The following is a 21,906-nucleotide window of genomic DNA, read 5'->3' as shown; positions in this document are numbered from 1 at the left end:
CCAGAGGCCAAGCATGTAGTTTGCTTAGACTTGCTTTGACACATAAATGCAGTTGTCTTAAAAATAAATTCGGTCACTTCAACCCAGACTTGCACTAACTTCTGACAACTCCAGATGCTGAATCATTAGTCCCATTTCCAGATGTGCTTACACTTTTCTAGGTGTTAATTATAACCCCAAATGGTTCTGTAACTGGAATGGATTTTAACATACATAACTTATAGGATATGAACAAAAATTCGGAAAATGAATAAAATATTAAGTCACCTGTAGTCCCACTACTTAAACACGTTTACGTTTAACATTTTATTCTTCCATATAGCATGATTTCCTGTTTGTCGTCAATCGTAAGCTATCACTTTGTCAAAATTTATTTGTTTAATTTTATATTTCTTTTTAATTAAATTAATGCATGTGTTTAGTTTTAAAAGTCAAATAGTACTATAGGCTTATTATAAACACACACATAAACACACACACACACACACACACACACACACGGCATTATTCTGCTCCACCTAATCCCACATAACATTATCTCTAAAGCTGATTTTTTGAGGGAGTTATTCTCAACTTTTGAGTGTTTTGCTTCAGATATTTTTGATCTAATTTCCAAATGATGTACTTTTCATTATTTCATAATTTGTTTTTAATTTTAGGTATTATTCATTGACTTCCCACAATTGGAGATTAGGATTTAGCTTTCTCATTATTTTCAGCCACCTTCCTTCACACACCCTTCCCCCCTCTGCCTAGATTGTCAATATGAATAACATCCATTTTACAACTCAATATTAATTATTTGCATTATCCATAGCCTAACCGTTTTTGAGGATTTATTCCAACTTTTTGTTTTTCCCTTTCTGATTCTGGCTCTGGATGTGTCTGAATCTCTGTTTGAGTTATTGTTAAAATTATGACAATTTTTATTGACTCCATACTAGGAGAGAGATCAGATTAAAACAGAAATATTTACGCAGAGATCAGATTAAAACAGAAATATTTAGGCAGAGAAAGCTGTGTACTAGAGTGGAATCCTAAACTTAATTGAGATCACTGCATATTAATTACTGTCTATGAGTATTAATGGAGAAACATTAACTTAGATTATAGTAAAAAAATGTAACACAGCAGTTATCCATTGAGTCCACATATACTACTAAAATATGTTCCCGGCCAAAATTTTTTCCCCTACATTCATTGTTTTGTCTATTTGTCCTTTCCAAGGCTATATTAATCGATGTCTGGGAATTGCCACTACATGAGAAAAATTGTCCCTAATTTTGGTCTTAAAAATATTTCTAATATTTTCAATTGATGATCCATATCTAAAGTTGGCTTGATTTCAGAATTTCTTCATATGGAGGAGGAGCTCCTAAAGTGTTGAAACCTGAAACATGATACAGTTCAGGGTTTTGAGCTGGAAGGTGAATTCCAACAGCTGGATTCACAGCTGCTTCCGTCCCTGGAAAAAGAAAGATGGGGATTTGTAAGTGTTCTACTCAGCATAAAACAGATGTACATGAAGTTCCTAGTAAAATCTGACATTTCTTGAATCACTGGAGCAACAGAAAATTATTTGTACACTTGGGGGAAAATTTGCAATCATCTGAGTCACTATAGTGAGAAAATGTGCTCTCAGGAACGAATGACAGTGGCTGCCCTTTTTTGATGGTTTTGTTTTCTGCAGTTTCAGTTTCCCAAGGTCAACCATGGTCCAAACCTATTAAATGAAGAATTTCAGAAACAAATTATTCATACATTTTAAATTGCATGCTGTTCTGAGCAAAGTGATGAAATCTTGAGGCAGCTTGCTCAGTCCCACCCAGGATGTAAAGCCTCCCTTTGTCCAGCATATTCTTGTTGTACATGCTACCTGCCCATTAGCCACCAAGTAGTCACCTTGGTTATCATGCTGTCGAGGTATTGCAGTGCTTCTGCTCAAATAACTCTTATTTCACTTAATGATGTCCCCAAAGCCATCCACATAACTTTTATTAGAGTATATTGTTATAATCGTTTTATTTTATTATTATTGTTAATGTCTTACTGTGTCTAATTTATACATGAAACTTTATCATAGATATGTATGTATAAGGAAAAACACAGGATAGATAGTATATATATTAGGTACTATCCACAGCTTCTGACATCGACTGGGGGTCTTAGTCTCCCTTGCAGATAAGAGGGGACTACTGTATACCATCACCAAGAAGCATTTACAATTCAGCAGCTGAAACTAGAAGAAATAGCATTTTTGGTGGAACAGAAGACAAGATGCCGCCATATGGTAATGGCGTTTTAGCTAACGCTCCCATCGTGGGAAACACAAATCTCACTAGAAATATTAAAATATTACATCTAAACTTCATTATTTTATTTTTATGTTCTGAAAATCACAACTAGTATAATTAATTATTTTTAAATTTTCTTTATGATAAATAGTAAAAATGTTAAGTTGTGAAAAGTTTGCAATTAATGTATACTGCACAATAAGGAAGAGGCATTCTTACACTTTAAATTTTGAATTCAAGGTTCTTCACTTTTAGGTTATACATACTACAGGCCAATAAATAGCAAAAACAACAACAACAACAACAACAACAAAAAACCCAAGCATTTTCATCCTCAAACTGATCACCTCAAGAGACCATGCACTTACGCAATAGATCCTTAGCAAATCTTCTATTAGTATTTTCCTGAAAGACTCTTTTGGAGCCACAGGAAATCAATAGTAATATCTTATAACCATTTCTTTCTTTATATCCTTTCCTTTTTTTTCACATGGGCCTTTACCTGTCTGGAAATTATTTGATTGTTTCTCCCCCAAACAATAGTAACAACCTTTAAATTCACATTTAAAGAAGAAACTATGCCCTTAACCTAAACAGTCAAATTCTTTGCCTGCTTTTGTAAGTAAATTTAATTGTGATACAGCCAAGCCCATTCATTTATATCTTCTCTGTGACTGTCTTTTGCATCATAGTGGCAGAGGTAAATAGTCCCACAGAAACTCTATGGCCTGCAAAGTCAAACATAGCTCATATCTGGCCCTTAATTGCATTTGCTGACCTCTTCCTTAAAGGATTAAGATTTGATGCCATGGAGGAGATTCCTTTTACCATGCCACTATTGTGAAAACAATTCAAAGTAGTTATATATTAGGCCAGCGGTCGGCAAACTGTGGCTCGCGAGCCATATGCGACTCTTTGGCCCCTTGAGTTTTTAGCAAAGGCCAGCTCAGGAGTACCCTAATTAAGTTAATAACAATGTACCTACCTATATAGTTTAAGTTTAAAAAATTTGGCACTCAAAATAAAATTCAATCGTTGTATTTGGCTCTGTTGGCTAATGAGTTTGCCAACCACTGTATTAGGCAATAGCTGCATCACAGGAATCCAAAAGTAGATTGCTCAAAATTACTATTTTGGAATAAATAACATTTATTTATTATCATGGCTCTTCATATATTTATATTTTCTTTATTTTGTATCTCACCAGTTTGCAGAGCAAAGCATAAAAACTCAAATATTAATACAATATGTAAAGGTAGAGTTATATTTAGAATATGTCTTACCTCCTGGTCCAGCACTTTTTTAAAGGAGTTATTTATTTAAGAATAATCTATTTCTAGGTTATTATATAATCTTTCTGTTTCTCAGTTTTCTTTCATGTAGTAAAAGAATAATGATGGTATCTACAGCTATAAATGCAAGGTTAAATAAGTATAAAGTGCTTAAAACAAAGCCTGGCACACAGTAATTACTCAATGTTTAATTATCATTACTATTAGTATAAATACTAATTTTATTAGTACACATTAAGAACTATACTATGTTACAAATGTGCATATTTTCTTTTATTTACAACTAGAGGCCCGGTGTATGAAAATTGTGCACTTGGGGGGGGGGGGGGGTGTGTGTCCCCTCAGCCCAGCCTGCACCCTCTCCAATCCGGGACCCTTTAGGAGATGTCTGACAGCCGATTTAGGCCCGATCCTGGGGATTGGGCTTAAACCAACTGTCAGACATCCCTCTCACAATCCTGGACTGCTGGCTCTTAATCACTCACCTGCCTGCCTAGCTGGTCACCCCTTAACTACCCCCTCACTGCCTCTATGTGCCAGCCTGGTTGCCCCTAACTGCCCTCCACTGCTGGCCAGGTCGCCCCTAACTGCCCCCCACACTGGCCTGGTCACCCCCAACTGCCCCCCCACCCCCGCTGGCCTGGTTGCCCCTCACAGCCTGCTGTTCAGTCATTTGGTCATCCCTCACTAACCCCCTTGCTGGCCTGGTCACCCCACGCATCCTGCTTGTTCAGTCGTTTGGTAGTCCCTCACTAACCCCCCTGCCAGCTTGGTCATAGGCAGCCATCTTGTGAGGGCATGAGGGTCAATTTGCATATCACCTCTTTATTATATAGGCTATTATTTTCCAATCTATCCTATTTTAATGGTCAAATAATGTTTTAATCATTATCATTATTAATGTTATAGCAGAAATTATTCAATGAAAAATTTTATGGCATTAGTCTTTTGCAGTTAGGAAGTTTAGGGTGATGTCAGCTAAGTCTGAAGGACTTGATAAAACAGTTAACATTGATAAAGTGTAGTTGTCCCAGCACTTCCCTCCATTGTGGATATTTGTACTGAGCCTCCACATTCTCCAGGTGAATGCTCCTGGAGTGTTCAATACAGTCAGTGGTAACTTTGCTATCATTCTGCTGGAGACCCTAATCAGATTGACCTGACACAATTATTAGCTCAAATGGGTTTCCATCACTGCCATTTTCAATACTGGGCTCCAGGCAACAGGATATTGACAATTGCCCTCTGTCAATAGGAAACTTGTGGTTTCTTGTGGTAGGAAACTTTTACTGTTACCTCCTTACTACAGATGTGTCTGTGGCTCTCAAACTTGCTATGAAAACCACAAGACATTCATTTGATAAACAACTAATAAACAACAGAGACAATGTGTTCAGAGCTTTCATAAAGTCAAATATATATCCGTTTTCAATTTGTTTCATATCATGTTTATGTATAATATCACATGATTGGGAGGGGAGCAAACATTGTTTTTATCTTTAGACAAATTAAGAATCTGAGTTAAAAGTTAAAAATTCCTGCCCTTGTTGGTTGCTCAGTGGTTAGAGCATCTGCCTGCAGACTGCAGGTTTGTGGTTTCTATTCCCAGTTAAAGGCATGTACCTCGGTTGCAGGTTCAATCCCTGCGTCCGGTCTGGGCGTGTGCAAGAGGCAACCAATCCATGTGTTTCTCTCACATAATGTTTCTTTCCCTCTCCCTCTCTCTCTCACTCTCCCCCTCTTCCCTCCCTTCCACTCTCTCTAAAAAAATAAATGGAAAAAATATTCTCTGGTGAGGATTAAAAAAAAGTTAAAAATCCTATGGTTTAACAGAACTGTTGGTGAAGGTATTAGAGTCTGTTGTTTAAGTGTGTAAACCAACACACTCACTGCTGAGTTTTTGTAGGCAGATTTCAGATTTCCCACACAATTAAGAATCACTCCAATGAATTTGGCTTATGTTAATGTGCCCTTTTGACCTCTTTTTTTTTTTTTTTTTTATCTTTTCCCTTCTCTATCTCATCCTGTTCTTTCATATGGGGGTAGCTAAGAATGCCTGAATTCAAGTCACAGTTCTTTCATCTACTGTGTTACTTAACCTCTAAGTGTCTTTGTTCTATTATCTTTAGAAGGTTCAGAATGATAGTGAACCCCTCATAGAGGTATAGAAAAAAAGAAATGAAATTGGAGATATCAGATGTTACCACAGAGCATAACACATGGTAAATGCCCAATAAATGTGAGCGGTAACTATAATCATGCCTGTCCATGAAAGTGTATGAATAAAATACTGTCTTTTCTTACTTAAAGGAGTCACAGAATATTTACATGTAGAGCATAAAGTATAGGGAAGTGACATTTAAAAAAGGATCTTAACACAAGAGGGAATCCTGGGCGTGGTGGGGGAAGATGGGAGCACAGTGTGAGGCCTGCTCTTTGTCTGTCTCTCTCCTATTCTCCTTCCCCTCCTCAATTTGAAGCATTCACATTTAATGGCTGCTGGAAGACTGGTATTTCTATTTGCCTTGAAATAAGCAAAAGGAAAGCTTATCTATGAAATAACAGAAGAAATGGGGTCAGGGTGACTGGATAGTTGAAAGCATCATCAGGGAAATCAGATCTGAGAAGCTAAGCCAAAATGAGTGTCCCCAATAAGGGTCTCAGAAGGTTCTCACCTCCAGGTCTTCTCAGGAAGGTAGGGGACCTGCTTGCTGCTGTCAGGGCTGAAGGGCCCAATTCTGGTACACATGAAATAGGAAGAGTTCAATGCAGATTTTATAGTAACTTATTATTTTTTGTTTAAAAATATGGAGAGATAATGGCAGGGATCCTTCTCTTAGTCTCTCAAATTCTCTTTTCTAATGAACACTAGATTGTTTTTCTGCCTTATGCTCTTCATCCCTCTCTCACCTCTCAAATCCAAAATTTTGTTCTCTTTATTATCTTTAACTGACTTACTGATACCATTGTAATAACCTGGTTATTATTTAACAGAAAAGGAGTAAAAGGGAAGACTAGATATAGGCATGCCATTTATGCAGCATTGTTAAAAGCAACATTTAACACTAAGTCTGTTCCTCACTGATCCATGGGGGAAGGGACTAGACAAAGTCAGTTCCAGGGGTGGGAAAACTTTTTGACTCGAGGGCCCCAATGGGTTCATAAACTGGACAGGAGGGCCGGAACAAAAGCATGGATGGAGTGTTTGTGTGAACTAATATAAATTCAAAGTAAAGGAGCGGAGGGGAGAGCAAGAGAACCCTCCGCTCTTTCGGCTCTGCGGGCCGGATAGAACAGCCGAATGGGCCGGATCCGGCCCGCGGGCCATAGTTTGCCCACGGCTGGTTTAGACGCAAGCCCAGTGAAGGTCTGAGGGTCCTTATAAAATACTTGCCCATCAATCACACCTAGAAATAGGTAATTGGCCAGGATGGGGGTGGCCACAGCAAGCTTGCAAAATCTAAACATATACATTTCTAAAAAAAGGAAATTCACTCTCTCTCACATGCCTCCCCTTTAGGGACTCATGCTAGAGGGGGAGGGGTAGGAGGAGGGAGAGCTGTGCTACCTTGCGCCCACAGAGTGCTGCCTAGCCATGCATGTTGGGCTTTACACATGAACTAAATTTAATCTGGCCTGAATGCTGAACCACACCTGGCTGCAACATGGAACAGAAAATATGGGCACTGGCCTCCTTCTGAATCCCCAGCTTTCAGGACTGGCTTGAGGGAAATGGGACATTGCAAACCAAGGGATGTAACTACAGGACTAAAATTTTCTTCCACCTCTTATCATCTCATGAGGGCTTCTAAAAATGCTTATTTCAGCTGTGCCCCCAGAACTCCACAAACATCAGAGGGCACCCCCACCCACACACTCATATACCCAGACAGTGGCAGCATCCTATCTAATAAAAAGGGAATATGCTAATTGACCATCACTCTGTCACAAAGATGGCTGCACCCACAGCTGAAACCAAATTCCCTTAAGGAGCCTTAATGAGTAATCAGCAGGGACCTGAGGCTATGCCCTCCCCCTGCCCCCGTGGGGCTTGACAGGGGACCTCAGGCCCCACTCCCCACCCAGCAGGGCTTGACAGGGGACCTCAGACTGTGCCCCACATCCAGCAGGGCTTGACAGGGGACTTCAGGCCGGATCCCCCGCCCTGGCGTCAGGCTGGGGGACTTCAGGCCGCACCTCCTGTCTTGGCACCAGGCTGGGGGACCTCAGACCATGAACCCCACCTTGCGGGGCTTGACGGGGGACCTCAAGATGCACTTTCTATCCTGGTGCTGGGCTAGGGGACCTCAGGCTGCTCCGCCCGCCCCAGCGCCAGGCCGGGGGACCTCAGGCCGCATTCCCCACCAGGTAGGGCTTGACAGGGGACCTCAGGCCATGCCCACCACCCTGGCACCAGGCCAGGGACCTCAGGCCAGACCCTCCACCCCAGCACTGGGCCAGAGGACCTGAGGTTGTGCCCCCCTGGCTGGCGGGGCTTGACAGGGGACCTCAGGCCGTGCTCCCCACCCAGTGGGGCTTGACAGGGACCTTAAGGTGCACCCCCAGTGCTGGGTAGGGGAACTCAGGCCACGCCCCCCTGCCCAGCGGGGCTTGACAGGGGACCTGAGGCTGTGACCCCCCGCCTGGTGGGGCTTGACAGGGGACCTCAGGCCATGCCCCCCACCCAGCAGGGCTTGACAGGGGACCTCAAGGCATGCCCTCCATCCTGGTCTGGGCTGGGGGACCTCAGGCCTGCCCCCATCCTGGCACCGGGCCAGGGGACCTGAGGGTACGCCTCCTGCCCAGCGGAGCTTGACAAGGGTGGGACTGGCCGGGTCTGGATCTAGCCCAATGCGGGGGCAGGGGGAGGCAGCCGGGTCTGGGTCTCATGTGATTTTGAGGCACATGTGAGTAAGCAGGAACTTGACTTTGGGTCCCACTTTTATTTATTTATTTTTTAAATATATTTTATTGATATTTTTACAGAGAGGAAGGGAGAGGGATAGAGAGCTAGAAACATCAATGAGAGAGAAACATTGATCAGCTGCCTCCTGCACACCTCCCACTGGGGATGTGCCCACAACCAAGGTACATGCCTTTGACCGGAATCGAACCCAGGATCCTTCAGTCTGCAGGCCGACGCTCTATCCACTGAGCCAAACCGGTTTCGGCTTTGGGTCCCACTTTTAATGTGTACGAATTTCATGCACCGGGCCACTAGTTACTTTATAAATAAGGGTTTTTATGCAGCTTCATAACCTTATTTAAATTGGGAACATATTATTATTCACATTTGCAGTGAATTATAAAAACACTTGTTTATAATAAACTTTAAAACTCCTTTTAATGACTCCTTTGTCATTACTTATTTTTTCAAACACGAATTTAAAAATAAACAAAACAATTAAGCTAAGAAACCCAAAACATTTTTGTTTTCTTATTTTTCCACTTTTGTGTATTTTCTATCTATTCTCCTTGTTATATAGTCCATGGTCTTACAAAGTGGGGAGTATTGATCACAAATGATAGAAATTTGGGATACAAAGGGTTGTGTGAGAATTTTAATTTTCTCTTCTTGTATCTCCACCTTTACTAAATAATTGATACGTTCCTTTAAAAAAAATCATTTTCCGCGGCCCAATATGTATTCTCACTCTCCGTTTACACATTTGAGGAGGGGTGTGGGGAAACAATGGGTTGTAAATCTGTGTATTCTGTTGAATTATCAGAAAGGAGGGATTCTAGAAGCTTCATTAACATAGGTAAAATAATGAGATTAAAAAACAATAACAGTGAAACATTACATTATTTTTACTGCTGACACAGGGGCTAAAAACCACAAACCTGAATTATACATGAATTGTTAATTCCTGATGGTTGAAAGAGGAGAGCAAGAAGGACTCAGAGATTACTGCATGGATTATCCCATTCAAGAAGACATAAGGGCAGTGAATGGGTCCTTTCTGAGATTATAAAAGAGTGGAAATAGAAAACAGGATCAGAGGAGCTGGGGATGGAGGAAGGATAATAGGGGAAAAGGGTCTATCTAGGAGATCCTGGGGCCACCTCAGGAAAAAGAGTTGGGCCTGAAAGCAGAGCAAAATAACATGATTTTAGGGATTACATAAAATAAGTAGGTTTTAATGTCAGTCCTTATAATATCTTCAACTTCAAACTGTAGGTTCCTTTTCCTCTTAATTTTCATCTTTCTCTTTCTTCTGGTCTTTCTCTTCCCCTTCTTTCTCTAACAATGCCTCCTTTTTTTTCTTACCCTTGGGTATCAGATAGATTAATTTTCCCTTATTGGGGCATAAAGAGCTTAGTCATTACATGTTACAGCCTTGGAAACATAGATCCTATGAGAGGGGAAGAAAAACTGAGAGATCTGAGCACCAGATCAGCAGAGAACTGTGAAAATATATGATGACTGGCCCAGGAGAAGCTATTGGGGGCAGGGTGTTTGCTGAGATTTCCAAGGACCTTTCCCAGGCAAAAACCTCATCAGACATTCAGATGGGCTAGGCTGTAAGGCCTTCCTTACACACCTTTGATGAGGCTCCCAAACCAAGTATTTTCCTTTCTCTCTTTAATATTTCTAATCAAGATAATTGGCAACCTGAGCCATGTAATATTATCATGAACTGCTAGTGAGAGAACATTCCTATTTTATGTACTTAAATCAGTAAAGTTCAGTCCACTCCAGCCTCTAATAATCAGTCAAAATTATCCTCTTGGCTCTATTCAATTGAGGCAACTTCCATGGGATCCTGAGAGTCAAACTTCTCAATCTCAGGTCAGAAGAGCAGAGCTATTTCAACTAATATATTCAGCAAATAGTGGTAATAACATGATATGAGTTCTGGAAAATAAAACAAAGGTCTAGGAGGGAGGCAAGGTTAATATAGCAAATCTAGTCTCTCCATTAAGATGTTTTAAATGACCCACTTCCTACATTCTGTATTCAGAGGGAACAATCTATCATTCCCTTTGTGCTCCAGGGGTGACAGGAAGTCCAGACACCTTTATTTTATATTCTAACATGTCACCAGAGTCCTCCAGTGAGTTGTCATTTCACCCCATTCTGAACAGAGGCTATGAGGAAGACTCAGAAGTGCACCCCATATCCTGCAGAGTGAGCATATAAAACCAACAGTAACCGCACTCAACTCCAAGCTGTGAGCACATAGTTTGTGTGGGTTGTGGAGGTAGAGGCTGTGGTTTGGGCCCTTCCCTCCCTCTTTAATCATACAAAGATCCTGGTTGTGGTTTCCTCACTTCCCTTTTGGAAAACAGCTCCTTCTGTGGAAATACTAGATAGGAAGAATCATTTGTTTAGAGAAGTGAAAGCATAGTGAGGATACAGTGGGGAAAGCAAATCCAGTTTGGGTCTGGGTTTCAGACTACCTTAAAATATTGACTCCTTGGAATTAACTTCTGAAAATTGCTACTTAAGAAGAAGTGACTAGAGATCACAGAGAATACCACTTCCTAAATTACTCTTTTATATTTTGTTTTAGAAAGGAGAACCAAAAAGGCCAAGAAGCACAACTCTGGGAATCACATCCACATCAAAGGCTAAGTGAATGACTGTTCATGGCCTGTACACCCCTGCTGAGCATCCAGGGGACAGGATGGGAGATGGTCAATAGATGGAACAACCTAACACCCAACCCAGTGTAGGTGAAGGAAAGAATTAATAGGGAGGGGCAACTGAACCTGTGGTCTCTTATGATGGAAATCAATGAAACTGAACTTTGTAATGCAGCTTAAGCTGAGGAGAGTTTAATTGTTCCTTGATCAAAGTAAGATGCAGAGCTATACCAGTGGAATTAATGAGGAATGGAGAGAATAAGGAAGGGAATGAGGACTCTGGAGAGCAATCTCTATCATTAAGGAATTGCAATATGGAAACATCTGGAGGTTCAGGATATAGGATGTACTTAATGTAGGTGGCTAAATCATGAGTGCCTACCCATATTTTGTTTAGCTTCCTAACCTTAATTCTGGACAACTTGAAGTCTATTAGTTGACTTACAGCAAAGATCTATGTGGTGCATTTATTCAATAGGGTGAGAAAAGTAGATAACATCCTCTGAGAGAATAGCCTTTTTTTTCCAAGCTGGTTTTAGGAGCTAGAGATAATGTTTGAGAAGTCCTTGACCTAATGCCTAACACTTGGCAGATGTGAATTAAATTGGGACTATGTTATTTAAAAAAACACACAACAATTTTCCCCAAGTATTTTCTTTCCTGTCCATAATGACTTCAGGAGAGAATGTGATGCTAATGCCCTGCACTCAGTGCTATTACATGCAGATTTATGAAGAAGCATATCAGCCTTGATCCCTTCTCTCAGTCATACCTGCTTAGACAAGTTCAGGTAAATTCAAAAGCATGCATATGAATCACCATCCAGGAAATATGAAAACATTAGATAAATTGGGATATAACCATGGCACATAGATTGTCTTAAAATTATAACAGTATAAATGGGTAACTTACTCAAATTTATAATATATATATATATATATATATTTTTTTTTAAATATATATATTTTAAAGATTCCAGGAAGTCTAGAAAAGTTTTCCTTAGAGTAACAGTAGGGCTAAGAGGACGAGGGGGAATTCTCCTCTTTAGAAACTCAAGTAAGTTGAAAGGAACATAACTGCATTTGTTTATTGAGTACCTCTACTTAAATAAAGAAAATAAGATCAAAGTGACTGTGTTGACCCCTGTGATTCATGTATTTTGTTAAAAGGTCAGTGACCCTATTTTCTTCTGTGTTCAGAGGACAGTAATTTTAAGTTTAGGAGAAATAACTATTTTCATCGGAGATTTTAATTATTTCTCCAAACACCCATTTCTCAAATTGACAGTTTCTCTTGGTAAATAATGACTTAAAAAAGTCAATAGTGAATATAATCACTAAATAGTGAGTATAATCACTAAATATCAAATTTTTATATTAAAACATTTGAGTTTATTCACATCCCACTTTTTATTTAGCTTTTAGTTTTTCCAGGACATGCCCTACACTCTCTATGGGAAATCTTATCTGGCCCAAGTTTCTGAAGTGCAATTGTCAATCTCTACTAAGCACTCTTGAGGCAATTGTGGTGTACAGTGCAGTGACTTATGTACTAACATCCAGATGTTCTGGATGAGGACAAGGCCTGGAATTAACAATGACTATACAACCTAAATTTTCTCCATTTCTTACCTCCTACTGAAAACTGAAAAATAATAGGAAGGGTATGGTTTGAGGGTCAAGGGTGGGAGAAGGCAGGATCAGGATGCTGCCAATGTGTCTGGGGAAAAAAAAATATGAGTATTTATACTCCCCTGCCAATTCCAAATTTTCAGATTCTGCATTGGCAGCAATCTGAAAAGTGTGGTTCATTGTTACTGTAGGTAAGTGAGGCATAGAGAGGTTAGTAAATGAGACTATGAACTTCAGTTTTTTCGACTGATATGAAAAAACTCAGAAATACTTCTCTGCACCTTAAACCCTACACTCACTTGAAGTGACCAACCTTGTATAGCTCCTCTTTTATTCATGTCAACTGAGCAAAATATTTAGGTTCTATCCCCATACTCAACTATAAATAAATTTCCTAAGACACATGTTTTTTTCTATTGGGGTCTCCTTTCTTCTGAAATTTTCTCACTTAGACTCTCTCCCCAATGCATGTCTTTCAATCTTCTATAAACTATGTCTTGTTGTAAGTTCACAAATCTGATTTTCAGAGATTAGATTTCTAATTCACCACAAAACCATAAGGTTTCAAAGAGCAAGCTCAGTAATGTGCAGAGAGCCTACCATAAACAGGGTCCAAGTCGCCGACAGCAAAAACAGCCACGGTGCGTCTTGAGGAACCGATTCCACATCTCCTCAGCCAGCAGGGAAGGCAGAAGAGCACTGCTCCGCATAGCAGAGCCACCAGGAAAATTAGGAGCAAGAACCTGGTGCCAGAAGAATCAGGAGAGGATTGAGGTGGAGCATGCAGGAAACTGAAGACTCCTATTACTCCCTGAAAAGGGGGCAAGAACTCAGCAAAACTGGCTGCAAGCAATGTGAGAAGCTGAATTCCTTAAGCAACCCCTCCCCACACCTTGGCTAGGTGAGTATTGACCTATGAACCAGGAGGTCAGTTCAGATTCCCGGTCTGGGCACATGCCTGGGTTGTGGGCTCAATCCCCAGTTGGGGGGCATGCAGGAGGCAGCCGATCAATGATTCTCTCTCATCATTGATGTTTCTCTCTCTCTCTCCCTTTCCCTTTCTCTCAGAAGTCAATAAGAAAAAGTGGAGAAGATAAGACATGGTCTCTGTATTTGAGGAGCTATCTAAATGAGAAAGTTGGTAATGTTTAATTTGGAAAATACAAAAGTCAACATTTAGGAGGGTATAATAACTTTCAAAATTTCCAAAAGTCTAGCTCATAAAAAGGCAGCAGTCTTATTTTGAATGATTTTTAAGGCCAGAACTAAAATCAGTGAAAGAGGCATTTCAGAAGATATCAAGAGAAGGAAGAATAATTTTACCTTTCAAGATTTTCAACCATGGAGTAAATTATTATTATTCTTAGAAATAGTAAGTTTCCTCTTATAGAAAACACTTAAGTAAACACTGGACAATAACCTGAAAGTAATGTTTCTACATGTATTGATTCACGTGACCTCTATTATTTTCTTAATATGTATGATTTCATGTGCCATATCAGTTACTTAGTAAAAGGAGTGTGTATATACCACCAAAGATTTTTTTTTAAATATATTTTATTGATTTTTTACAGAGAGGAAGGAAGAGGGATAGAGAGTTAGAAACATTGATGAGAGAGACACATCAATATATAGGAGTGAAGATGTCCTTACCAGATATACCAATCATTTGGGTATTGATTTTTATAGTTTATGTACCTGGTAACAAAGAAAGAACAATTAGTGTTGGACCTCTAAGTGGCCAAAACCTATTCTTTTGCACCATAATATTTGTTCTGACTATACCTATTTCTCCAACAATAATTTACTCACTGAAAGGCCCTCAATACAATTGGTAAATGTTTCCCATATGTCCACATCATTCAAGGCACTGAGGATACATATATACATGTAAATGGAAACTAGCAGATACTTAAAAACAGATAATTGCATAGTTCTAGGTTTGATGCCAGAGTAAAAAATACTGTAGTACGTTGAGAAGATAGTGACTAACTTTTCAGGACTACCACGTGGTAGGCAGAATTGTAGGTATAACCATTCTGTTTATTCAAAGACCTGGAGTCCTTTAAAATGCAAATTATCCAGGGAAGGTCATAATGCCTATTAACCTTGGATGTCTTGGTAGGGAATAGCAGCCCTGCAATCCTGGTTGAAAAAATAAATTAGTATAAAAGGAAAATGAATGAGTGTGGCCATACACACCATTTACTAAGGAGTTAGAAGTTGATTTGTTAGTCAGGATGGTCAAACCATTTATGTGCTTCAGCACAACTTAATTGTTCTTAAGATAAGTTTTAAAATATCACACAGAAAAAGATCACACTTTGGTTCACAGTGTGATTTTTAGGACATATAACTCCCTAGGTTTAGACACTTGTGCTGTTCATTCCAGAGTCCCTTGCTATGCCACACATAGTGCTTTAAATGTATGTTTGCTGATGGACATTTTTCAACCTCGGTAGATGGGCTGCTGTTACAGTATTGTGGAATTAAAGAGTTGAAGGCTGTTCATCACAGCCCGATAAGATTCTGAGATGGCGCTGCACTTAATCACGTTTTCTAAAGCCTTTGTTAAAATAACACGCGGCATTTTTCAGCTTGAAAGCTTTCATAAATGTCAGCTAATTTATTGTTCACAGCCTCCCTAAGGAGAAAGTGTGTCCTGTTTATCACACTACTCTTCAGAAATGACTTTTAAACATATGTGAGTGTCAACTTAAAAATTTTACCCCAAATATTTAAGACAAAACTATCACCCAGAGAATAAGTTTTTGGGGTGTTTGTTTCTTTTGCACCTAGAGAATTTAGCCAAACACACAGGTACACATGGCTGGGATAAATGACAGCTGAAGTATGACTTTAAAAAAAAGCATCCTAAGACAAGTGATCATCAATAGAAGATTTTAAAAATAATTAATGGTACTTCCCTTTAAAGAAATATTATATATTCATCAAAAACTATATTTATAGTTAAAAGCCTTGATAAGTAAAATAATAAAGAGCACTCATTTCTACTTTGTATACATTTTTAATACAAATATAATGATTTCACAAAATAAATATTATATAATTATATATACACATACATCAAATTACTAACAATGTTTGCTTCTTTTGAAGATGGTGTCATGAGGCACTTTATCTTTTCAATATTTTTATATTGGTTAAATTTTTATAATGTACATACATCACTTTTGTAGTCATAAAAATTTTAAATACTACATTGAAATATATAAATTTTTAAAATGTAGTATCCTACTTTAGAGATGGATGTAGGAAACTTTTCTTGGTGATTTAGCCAAAAAAAGTAACATAAGATTCTTGTTTTTGAGTCTTGAAATCTAAGCTCATGATCAGGAATGTGGATTGCCTAATTTCCCTCCATATATAAATCTCTGCCTCTTTTCTTTACATTTAAAAATAGACTATATACTTATTATACTGTCAACTAAAGGCTCAGAGCATGAAATTCATGTTCTGGGGGGGAGGGGCGTCCCTCAGCCTAGCCTGTGCCCTCTCACAGTCCAGGAGCCCTGTGAGTGATCGCCCCAAAGAGGTAGGCCCTGCCCACCCAGCCAGGGCTCCGTGATAGATCGCCCCCACAGAGGGGAGGGAGGCCCCACCCACCCACCGCAGCCTGCTGGTCGGTGGCCTGGGCCACCCTCTTTGGGATGACTGTGGAGCTCCCCAATTGATCGATCACCCTGCCAGCCAATGGCCTGGGACTCCCTCTGCAGGGTGATCATGGGGCGATAGCCAGGCTCCCCACCAATCGCATCCCACCTGCTTTGGCTGGAATGGCACTGTGGGTGTCGTAGCGTGGTCGTCTGGATGGTCATCCAGATGGTTGTTCCGCTGTTTGGCCATTCAGTCGATTTGCATATTATGCTTTTATTATTATAGATTCTAAATTTAACTACCTCATTTTATTTCCTAGGTTTAAGTTTTTTAGTCACTCAATATTTTTTCCAGTACTAACAGTTTTGCAAACTGACTTATTTCACTCTCTCTGTCTGAATCTGTGAACCTACTGATGGATTTTCTGACATGTAAAAAAATGGTCTAGAAGCAGTTAGCTGAATAAATGCAAAGTGATCATGTAATTTAGGAACTAAAGGAACCTTTTGGATAATTTATTTTCCCCTTAGAATTTCACACACTTTACCACTGAGACCCAGAGTGGAAAAATAATTGGGGAGGTCACTAGCTGCCCCAAAACTTAAACTACAATAAGGGTCTTCAGACTTGGTGTACTTCCTTACATCATTATTTCCATGTCTTTCTCAAGTTCAATTTTTAAACAGAAATTCTTTGTGTTATTAAAAAAAATATCTGAACTGTGACAATATTCCAATTACTCAAATTTTAGATGTAAGATTTTCAGTGTAGTAAAAGTTATATTTTTTAAGATAAAGTTATTGCTTAGAGATTTTTATATGCTTGGTGAAATGAAATAATGATGCCAAAAAGAAAAAAAAAAATCTGGCAAAAGTGAGAACTGATCTTTATTACTGTTCTCACTGTTGATAATCTGTGGACCTAAGATGAACTACAAACTCAATACGTTGATAAATTTAAGAACTCAGAATGTATCCCCATCTTTAAGTGACACATGACTGTGAAGGGAACCAAACTTTTGCCTTTGGGATATTTATTTTAAACTATTTTTTTAGAAAACAAAAGATTCAGAAATAATCTAACTTTTTCCCTAAGAGATTCAGATGGGAAGGCCTACATAAGAAAGGGGATCTTAGGATGTTAAGCTTAGTTTAATTTAAATTAAGTAGATAAATAAGAGGGCTTCAGTCAAAGTCCACTTAGCTAGATACCCTGAGTCCCATTGTTTCTGAGTTTCCCAGTTAATACTTACCTGCCTTGTATGTTCTACTCTTTCTCAGTCACCCAAAAATGGCCCAGGCTCACTTTTGCAATCTAAGATCCAGTCCCCTTCTTTCTCCATTGCAAAAATGACATTTACACCCAATTTTGCCCAATTATATTTGGAATTTTCATGCTTACGTGAATTCCCCATGGACATGTATTGAAACTCTGATTTTCTCCTATCAATCTGTCTCTATTAGTTTAATTGTTAGCCCTTCCATAAAAACGTAGAAGGTGGGAGGAAAAGTATTATATATACTAGAAGCCCGATGCATGGAATTCATGCAAGGGGCTCGGCCCTCACAGCCCCGGCTTCATCCCGAAGGTCGTCCAGAAGGTCGTCTGAATGGTCATTCCGATGTTTGGCCTTCTGGTCTAATTAGCATATTATGGTTTTATTATTATAGATTTTTAGTCCCCACAACTGTATATCTGCACTTTGAAAGCTACACATAATATAGGTTAGAAATTTCATTAGTCTGCTTATATTTGAAACTGATTTATCCAGAAAGCTACCCCCCATCACCAATGTGATTTATAGGTATGGATGCAGCCATATAGGATGTAATAAGTCTTTCATAAATGTAAAGTACCCTTGAAACCTCAAAGGTGGAGAATGCTGTGAGCAAAAATTTCTAGAAATCAACTAGGCCCCTTATTTATTTAACAAAGCTGATCATAACAAAAGTGCACTTTCCCCCTGCTTTTAGAAAAATCGAGCCATTTGCATTTAAAACAATTTACCTTTCTGTTTCTTGCATGGTTATAATGGTCATTTGAAACTCATTTGGGGTTTCTTAAAACTTGAGACCTTTTTTTATTCCTTGAATTTTGAAAATGTCTCTTGCTATTTACTTACATTTCATTTTCTTCACATGGTGGGTCCGAGAGCACCAACTGAAACACATGTTTAGAACAAATAAAATCCAAACATCTCATCAGTCTAATCCTTTAATACAACAGCAGCTAGAGACAATGTGGGTTTTTATAATTTTGTTTTTGTAAGTAATGCTCACAGCAGAGTCTATTGTCAGGCGAACAGAATTTTAATTGAAAAAACAAACCAACAATCTCTGGGTAGATTTTCCAGCTCAGCAGTGACAGGAGATATGTATTGTAAACCAGATTTCTATCTTACACATAATTATAGATGGATGAAAAATCATTTTATTTTTTTCTATAGGCAGATTTTGCTTGCTCTAAAGAGCTTTTATGCACATTTTTTTCCTTTGTTTTCATATTTTAGCTAGTCAGAGAAGGTTAATTATTTTATTATTTTCACACACAGAAATCAAGTTCTCTACATAAAACAGAAGTCCATGCCATTAGCATTATTGGGTTTCTATCTATATAATAGAGGAATATGCAAATTAGCCAGGACACTGTAACATTACTACCAGAACAGCAGGGACCTGAGGCTGCATGGTGCCTGGCCAGGGCGAGAGACCTCAGGTCGCACCCCCCACCCAGCAGGGCTTGACGATGGTGGGGCCAGCCAGGTCTGGGTCTCACCCAATGGAGGTAGAGTATGGGTCTCCTGTGTTTTCAAAGCACGTGTGGGTGGTGGGGAGGGACTTGACTCTGGGTCCCGCGGTGCGCCCCAGGCTCTGACAGGAGGGAGATTTTCATATAGATTTTACTAATTTTCTTACATCTCTGACACTTCTATTATAGAGAAAGGGCAAATAGCAATATTAAAATATTTCCTCTAATTAATTCCCTTGTAATGTGCACGAATTTCTGCACTGGGCCACTAGTTAAATATATGCATGAAAGAGTGACTTTAACCTGCTTTAAGGCTAAGGTCAATTTAAGAGCACATGACATTCTTGTTGAGATTTACATTTCTCTCTTTATCAAAGAAGAGGGGGAAAACTAATAGTCTTCACAGCTTTGTTGTAAAAGACCCAAAGCATAAGCAACCCTACACAATTATCTTAGTTCTGTGTGTTGAGCCTTACAGTTTACAGTAACTCACATCACAGAAGAAATAAAGTGCTCCTTTCTTAAGGTTTTGTTTGTTTTTCCCTTGACTTGAGACTCCTCCTGTGTACAATAGAAACATCTTTAAATGTCCTTTATAAATAGTCTTAAATATAGGTTGATGAGGTTAGTGAAGTATGACTTTTCCTGGTCTATAACACAGAAATATAAAACCAAGTAAGTAGTTACAAAAATTTAAAATGATACACATAGGAATTTTGTGGGAGATGCCTTTTTTTTCTTCTTAATCTCAAACGCATCTTTGTCAGCACCTTATATTTACTCCACCATGTTTATCTGGGCAAAGAGATTTGTGGAGTCGCAGATGGAGACATGAATTGGCCATCAGAGAGCATGGTAATGAACAATTTATAAGTACAGAACATGACTTGTACTCTCTTTTGCTAGAATGCTGAAAATAGATTTGGATACTAACTGAGAGGAAAATGAACATTCAAATTTTGTCCATAAAGAGAGTTTATGTATGACTAGATGAAATCATTTGGGATCCAGTTGAACAGATAAACAAGTAAAGCCAGCATTTCACTTTGAAGTCATTTCCTAATCTTCTGGTGTGCTATACCCTAGCAAGGAGTGAGCACACAGTATCACAGTAGTACCACCCCTCACCCAAGGCAGTAGCTGTCAGACTTTAGGTTGTCAGGAAATGGGGAGCAAAGTCTTAATATATTTCAGAACTAAATCTTTCAGATACTTTGCATTCACGTAACACATATGCAGAGATTCAGGTATTACTCTGAGTGAGATGCTAGAGTAGAAGAAACAAAGTAAACTACCATGGTTCTGTCTACATTGTTCAGCAATGGGAAACTCTAAAGCATCAAGTGTGGTTGCAGGCAAGAGTAAACAAATATGTCTTAAATTAACCCTATCATAGCATTTTGCTACGTCAATGGCATTTTTTATTCTTAAAAAAACTTACAGTATAGCAAAGATTACATTGCATCATCTTACTTCAATAGCAATAGAACTAAATAAAGTAGAAATAAGACTAATAGCATGGGTCATTTTGTTTTCTGTAGCTTTGACCAATAAATATAAGTAGTAATACAATTCTAGTAACACTTCCTTAAAGGAAATCTATGAAATGTATGAGTTAAGTTTCCCCAAATAACAAATCAATAACCAATCAGGTTCTTAGAGTACCTCTGAAAATCTTTTCCCAGAAAGAGAGATGTTACCTGGAATAGTGGCAAACACCAGGTTCCCGTTTTGGAGATCACTGAAGTGAAACTAAAAGGACTGGATCTCGACATGCTTAAAGGACAAGCTGCTCAAAGATAGTGGTTTGCTGTCCGTGTTAATTTCTCTCTTCCTCAGAACTTGCTAGCTTCTCTATAAATTATGCTTCCTACCAGAGCACTCATTAATGATGGCTCCTTGTGACTGGTAAAGTGCATGCTGGGGGAAGAATGTTGAGTGTGTGGTCACAAGTACTGAGAGTTCAAGGAATTTCAGGTTAAGGTCAGAACCTTGGTACTGTTTGTCAAGCCCTTAAAAGCTAGGGTTATGCATGCTGATCTGCAACACTGGCTGGCTGCTTAAAGAACTTATGATATTCAAGTGCATGTTTTATTCCAGGGTATTTCTGGGTTTTATATAAAATGATTTTTGTACTTGGAACATTTACTTGGCTTTCTCCCCTTCGTTGGTCCTCTTTGCTCTTCTTTTCCTACACATCGTTTTTAGTCCCAGATCTTACTGAACCTTGGGCATAAAGCTTTTCCTGCCTCATAATGATCACACCTTATTTTTAAACAGGTCATATTTCAATGATTATTTTAATAAAACAACTCCAACACAGCTGACAACAAAAATGTTTGCCAAAATACTTAGGAAAATTCTGAAAAAGAACAACGAAGAGGCATAAACTACTGTATATTAAGATATTATAATAGTAAAGAAATGTATAAAAATTGGTACTGTTGCACATAAACAAGACGATTATTGTACAAGGATAGTTTAGAAATAAATGAGAATAAACATAGAGATTTATTTTTACTGCCATTTCAAAGCAGTGTGGAATAGATGTTATTTAGGGAATGATGAACAACCGAGTGGTTAGATGGAAAGAATGTTCAAATGCCTAAGTACATTCACAATTAGAGAAATATAACTTACAAGTATAATCATATTGGCAAATTTAAAAAATTGATAATATAGTGAGAGGAGATAGATGTGGGGAGGCAAGCCTTCTCACACATGGTTGGGAAA

The 21,906-nt window shown here is 38.8% G+C and overlaps 1 protein-coding gene across 1 annotated transcript; it reads right to left on the bottom strand.

The window, feature by feature from the left end:
- Window positions 1–294: 294 nt before the first annotated feature.
- On the bottom strand, window positions 295–21,031 carry TMEM207 (transmembrane protein 207). Its single transcript, XM_080655635.1, has 5 exons — window positions 20,874–21,031; window positions 18,548–18,585; window positions 14,461–14,505; window positions 13,408–13,550; window positions 295–1,465 (listed from the first exon to the last, which is right to left on the bottom strand). The coding sequence occupies exons 1-5, from the start codon at window positions 20,946–20,948 to the stop codon at window positions 1,329–1,331; spliced, it is 438 nt and encodes a 145-aa protein (XP_080511761.1). The 5' UTR covers window positions 20,949–21,031; the 3' UTR covers window positions 295–1,328.
- Between the last annotated feature and the right edge of the window lie 875 nt (window positions 21,032–21,906).

Source organism: Plecotus auritus, assembly GCF_963455305.1.
Source record: "Plecotus auritus genome assembly, chromosome: 2".
Classification (NCBI taxonomy): Eukaryota; Metazoa; Chordata; class Mammalia; order Chiroptera; family Vespertilionidae; genus Plecotus; species Plecotus auritus.
The sequence above is the reverse complement of the archived record's forward strand: the minus strand, read 5'-3'. Positions and strand labels throughout refer to the sequence as shown.

Excerpts from the sequence above, each read along its gene's own strand:
- TMEM207 (XM_080655635.1), bottom strand. The coding sequence starts at position 20,948 with ATGTCGAGATCCAGTCCTTTTAGTTTCACTTCAGTGATCTCCAAAACG. Across the intron at positions 14,506-18,547 it reads CCATGTGAAGAAAATGAAAT|GTACATAAACTATAAAAATC; the intron begins GTAAGTAAATAG and ends CTTTGTTACCAG. Across the intron at positions 13,551-14,460 it reads CCAAATGATTGGTATATCTG|GTTCTTGCTCCTAATTTTCC; the intron begins GTAAGGACATCT and ends TTCTGGCACCAG.